Source organism: Apis dorsata, unplaced genomic scaffold, assembly GCF_000469605.1.
Source record: "Apis dorsata unplaced genomic scaffold, Apis dorsata 1.3 scaffold_226, whole genome shotgun sequence".
Lineage (NCBI taxonomy): Eukaryota > Metazoa > Arthropoda > Insecta > Hymenoptera > Apidae > Apis > Apis dorsata.
Genome location: NW_006263508.1, coordinates 34,938 through 40,563, shown reverse-complemented (window position 1 = coordinate 40,563; position 5,626 = coordinate 34,938). Strand labels below are relative to the sequence as shown.

The window sequence follows — 5,626 nt, the reverse complement described above, 5'->3', positions numbered from 1 at the left end:
AAATAATATTTCAGGAATCACAAATTTTTTGATGTTCTGCAAAATAATTTAAATATAAAAATAATTTAATTTATGTCATATTATTTAAAATTATTTTTGAAAATAAAAAATTTTTAGTTATTTCATAGATGCTTTTTATGATATTAAATATGTATCTCTAAAAAAAATAAGAATCTCGTATCAAACGTAATATATATATTTAATATATATGTATATGTATAATATATATATATATATATATATATATAAACATAATATATATATAAAAATATAATATACAAATATATATACATAATATACATAATATATATATAAACATAATATATATACGAGTTATAATTATTTTAAGTTTATATTAGATAGAGTGAGCAAAAAAGAATGTTTAATTGGATGCGCGGCAAAACTATATATATATGCAATATCTTTTGCATCTCTTTAATGCTTTTGTAACAATAAAAATAAATACACTGATATTTTTTCATATATTTTTTAAATTATTTCAAATAAATTTCAAATAAATTTCAATATAAAGTCATATATAATATGTATAAATATCGTGTAATATAATTATGCAACATTTTTATATCGTTTAAAAAAATTTTTTAATTATATAAATTAAAATCTACGTTAACAGAAACTTACAGAAACTTACTCGAACAAGTTACAACAAATTTCAACATTTGGAATTATACGATAATTACACAATATTTTATTTATCATAGATGAATTATATTTCATTGAACCTACCGTACAATCGAAATCGATAGAAGCAAATCAAATATACTTTTATAAGATTTCGAATTAAAAAGATTAAATATGTTTTTCTATGCACTATTACTTTTTTAATTATTTTTACATGTACAAGAAAATCCAAAGTACTAATGAATCAATTTGAATTTCAAATTATTAAATATTCAATCAAATCACTGACAAATCTTTATCTTTATTTCATTTACACAATATTTCTTATTCTTATGCAGAGAATAATAATAGTTGATTTGGATATCATTTATTGATAATATGAATCAATATTATATCGAAATAAAAAACATTGAATTCAAATAAAACGGAGATAAAAATTTTTCAAATAATATTTCAATTAATCTATAAATTTCAAATTTATTCAATATATTATTAGTATTTATTCAATTATTATTATTCAAATATTATTATTAGTATATAATATGTATATCGTATATTATACTGAAATTCATTTGAAATCAATTGTATAATAAAAATTGTGTAATAATCATATAAAAAAATATCAATGTGTTTATTTTTATTGAGAGATTCCATTATTGCAAACAATGCAGTATTGCATCCAGTTAAGCATTCTCTTTCGCTATCTCATTCTATATAAACTTAAAATATTTATAACTCGTTAATTAAACTTTATCGGATATTCGTGAATTTTTTTTAATCGTTTTGATGTCTAGAATTCACCTTCCAAAGATGTTTCATATTTTCATGGAATTATTTTAAATGCTCTGTACATAGCATCTAATTATTCTCTGATAATCTGAGATATCGATAATAATCGATCATCAGTTTATCTTTAAACAAATTATTAATTAATAAACAACAAATAATCTTTTTATAATATAATTATTATTTTAACAAGAAAATTCATTTAAATAATCAATATTAATATATAGGATTTATTCATTATTAATGAGGTGTACGAGATTTCGATAAAACGATAAAATATATAAAAATATATATATAATATATAAAATATATAAATATATAACTATGTTATAAAAAAAAACAAGAGATTATTTGGTAATTAATATCGATATAATAAAAATATTAGAATTAAATAATTATAATTACAGGAGCGATATGTAAAGTGAAGTTATAAATTAAAATATTAAACTAATTGTTTGAATTACAACTATATGCATACTGACCAAAATTGCTATGAAATTTTTTACTATAAAAATTATTGTGCATTCAACTATAAACAAAACAATCATGTTATTGCATATGAGAGGTATATTGATATATACCATATCTATTGGTTGAGCTTAATCATGAACAGGGACGAATTCTTCATTGTAGTTTACATTTTTATTTGTTCCTTATGCTTTTTTTTACTATCTATGTCTGTATTTTATTATCTATATTAATATTTATTGTATTATATTTATATTTTAATATCTATTATACTAGTTTTTTTTGTTTATATTTAATTTACATTTAATTCTATATTTGTATTATAATGTATGTTTATTGTATATATTCACAATATAAATTAATATATTGTTAAAAATAAAAAATGCATTTTTTATTTTCAAACAAACGTAAAAGTTAGTATACATAAATGTCAATGAAAGTTATTTATTAATTTAAAAACAATTTTTAAATAAAGCAAAACAAGAAATAACACTTGATGAAAATAGAATTTTCTCTTTTTATTCTGCTTTGCTTATAATTTAATGAATAAGTTTTAATTATTTTTATAAAGCAATTTTTGTATTTGTTTTGATTTTTAGAAATAAATATATATATATATATAATTATATATTATATTCTAAATATATTATTCATAAATATATTAACATGTTAATATTATAATATTATAATATTATAATAAATATATATTATAATATTAATTTCTATATATTTCATATAAAGAATTTTATTCATGCCTAATATTTGGAAAGAAAAGAATTTTTTATTAATTTTAATTATTAATAATCAAAAAAACATTTGAATCCAACGATTATATCTATTTCTAATTGTTATTTGTTTTGATTGAACCAATTATTTTTTAATTTTTTAAACATTAGTCAAATAACATATTATATTACATTAAGATATGGTTATAAAATATAAAATTTTTATAAAGCAATAAATAAAATATTTATTTATCGGTAACAATTTAACGTAATTTTAAAACAATGTTTTTTTATTTTTTGAAATTAAAAATTTTGATTCATTAAAACAATTATAAATTTATTATTTGGATACAATAATTTATAGATATTATTAATATGAAAAAGAATAAATAATATATATCATCTTTTTTATTGTGTTATATTTTATGTTTTGTATTTTTTTTATTGTATTATATTTATTTATATAAAATTACATATAAAAATCTATAGAATATATATGTAAAAAGACAAAATATTTAAAATATAATAAACATATTATGATATTCTAAGAATCTCTATTTCTTTAATCATAAAAATTTGATTTTATAAAGTTGATTTTCCAAATTTGATTTTAAAAATTTTGATTTTATAAATGTCAATTATATATATATAATATTTATATACATATTTCCAGTTATATGTAAAAGAAAAAATTGCTTAAAATATTATCTTTTATTTTATACTTACTTATTATATATTTTAAGTTCATAATTTTTTCAACGTGTTTTAGTCATGGGTCAATTATTTTATTCAAGATTTTTAGAATAACAATATTTTATATTATTATGACTTGTATTTCATAATTTTGTTTCTTTTTATATAAATTTTCTTTTATATTCTTTTATATAAATATAAATTATTTTAATGTTTTATAATTTTTATTATTTTTAATCACATATTATTATTTTGTTAAAATATATTATTTCTAATATAATCTAATATATTATATAAATATATTATTTCTATTTTAAAATAAGAAATGCATTATAATATATTCCGATGAAAGTTAAATAAAAGATTATGATTAGATTGTATTGAGAAAATACAAAGAATGGATATAATATATAAAACCATATAAAACATCCAAATTATAAGTTTAATAATTTATTATAATATTTAATAGATGAAAAAAATCTTTGATTTTCTATTTTTTTATTTGTATTTATCAAATTAGATATTATTTAAAATATTTTGTATAGATATTTGCAGTTTAATCATAATAAATATCAATAACAAGTATTTTATGAATTTTTGCTATTCTATAAATATTGTATAATATGATGTGCATGTTATAGTATATAGTATATAGTATATAGTATATAGTATATAGTATATAGTATATAGAATATACTACTATATAGAATGAAAAAAATAATGATAGATTATAAAAATTGCAATTAATTTATTATATATTATGTTATATAATTATGTTATATAATATATAACATAAAATGTTTTTTTTTTTTTGACAGACTAATTAAATATTTAACAAATTTCGCCGGTGCTGAGAATAGAAATCAAATAAGTTCAGGAATTATAGGATTCGATGCTTCGATGATAGGTCGTCGTATGGCTAATGAATGCATTCAAGAAATACGAAATAATTTCCGAGGTGATATGTGGAGTTACAATGGTCCTGGTGTAATTACCAGAATATTAAAAAAAATTTGTTCAACAGAAAATATGAGTACAAAGAATTTACATATTATAATAAAATGAATATTCGATATAATATAATTCGATATAAATTTTAATTAATAAAATATAGTAATAATAAAAAAAACTTATTTTTAAATATATTTTTTAATAATGTAATTACATGAAGATAATCAAATTGATTGATTTCATAATTTTTCCTGTTACATTTACTTAAGATATATATAAATGCTTTTGGTAAAATTAATATTAATTTTTAATCAGAGAGACTATAATTATATAATATTTTATTATTATTTCTAATATATTTTAAAATAAGAAATAAAAATAAGAAATGCATTATAATATATTTCGGTGAAAGTTAATTAGAAAATTATGATTAGATTGTATTGAGAAAATACAACGAATGGATATAATATATAAAACCATATAAAATATCCAAATTGGTTTTTAATAATTTATTATAATATTTAATAGGTGAAAAAAAATATAAGAGAGATATCTTTAAAAATATTCGGGATATTTGTGAGATATTTATAGAGAATCGATTCCAAGGATTAAAATAAATAAAAAAATATTTAGTTGATATATAAAAAAATTGCTTATTTATTAAATCTTAAGCAATTTAATTTTCTTTACGTAAACTGAGATAGACACAAGACGGCGTGATAAAAATATTTATCTCGCTTCCTATAATATAAACTTTAATTTATAACTTAATTAAATTTAACTTATTAATCTTATTTATTAATAATTTAATAAATAAGAATCAATATTTTTTCAATTTTTATATTTGTTTTAATTTTTAGAATTAATATTTCAAGATGTTCTATGAATAAAATTAATATTAAAGATTTTCTATGAATATATTTATACTCTTTATATAATAAAATATCAATTATCCGAATTTCAGTTATTAAATATGTATTATATGTATATGATGAAATATTTATTGTTCAAATACAAAAGAAAAAATTAATAATATGGAACCGTATTAATAAATTGAAATATAAATAAAATTCGAATGCGAAATTAATGCAGATAAAATTAGTAATAATTACATATTAGTAATTATATAATATAATAATATTGAATATTTGTAATTTTATAACAAAGTATGTTTATAAAGAAAAAAATGATATAAAATTGATATAATGATATGAAGGCAAAAGGAAATGTATTATAATCTTTTATAATAGTTTAAATATTTTCCTGAAATTAAGAAATTTTTTTTCTTATTCTTTACGTATTAGTTTTATTTTTACAAATTTAAATCATTGTAATGTAGATAAAATAGCTTAATAATATAT

The 5,626-nt window shown here is 16.2% G+C and overlaps 1 protein-coding gene across 1 annotated transcript in view; it reads left to right on the top strand.

The window, feature by feature from the left end:
* The window catches only part of LOC102674257 (lactosylceramide 4-alpha-galactosyltransferase-like), an 18,580-nt gene that overhangs the window by 8,430 nt on the left and 4,524 nt on the right, over window positions 1-5,626 (top strand). The window contains 1 exon segment of the mRNA XM_006615522.2: window positions 4,133-4,343. Coding sequence (XP_006615585.2) covers window positions 4,133-4,343 — 211 coding nt within the window.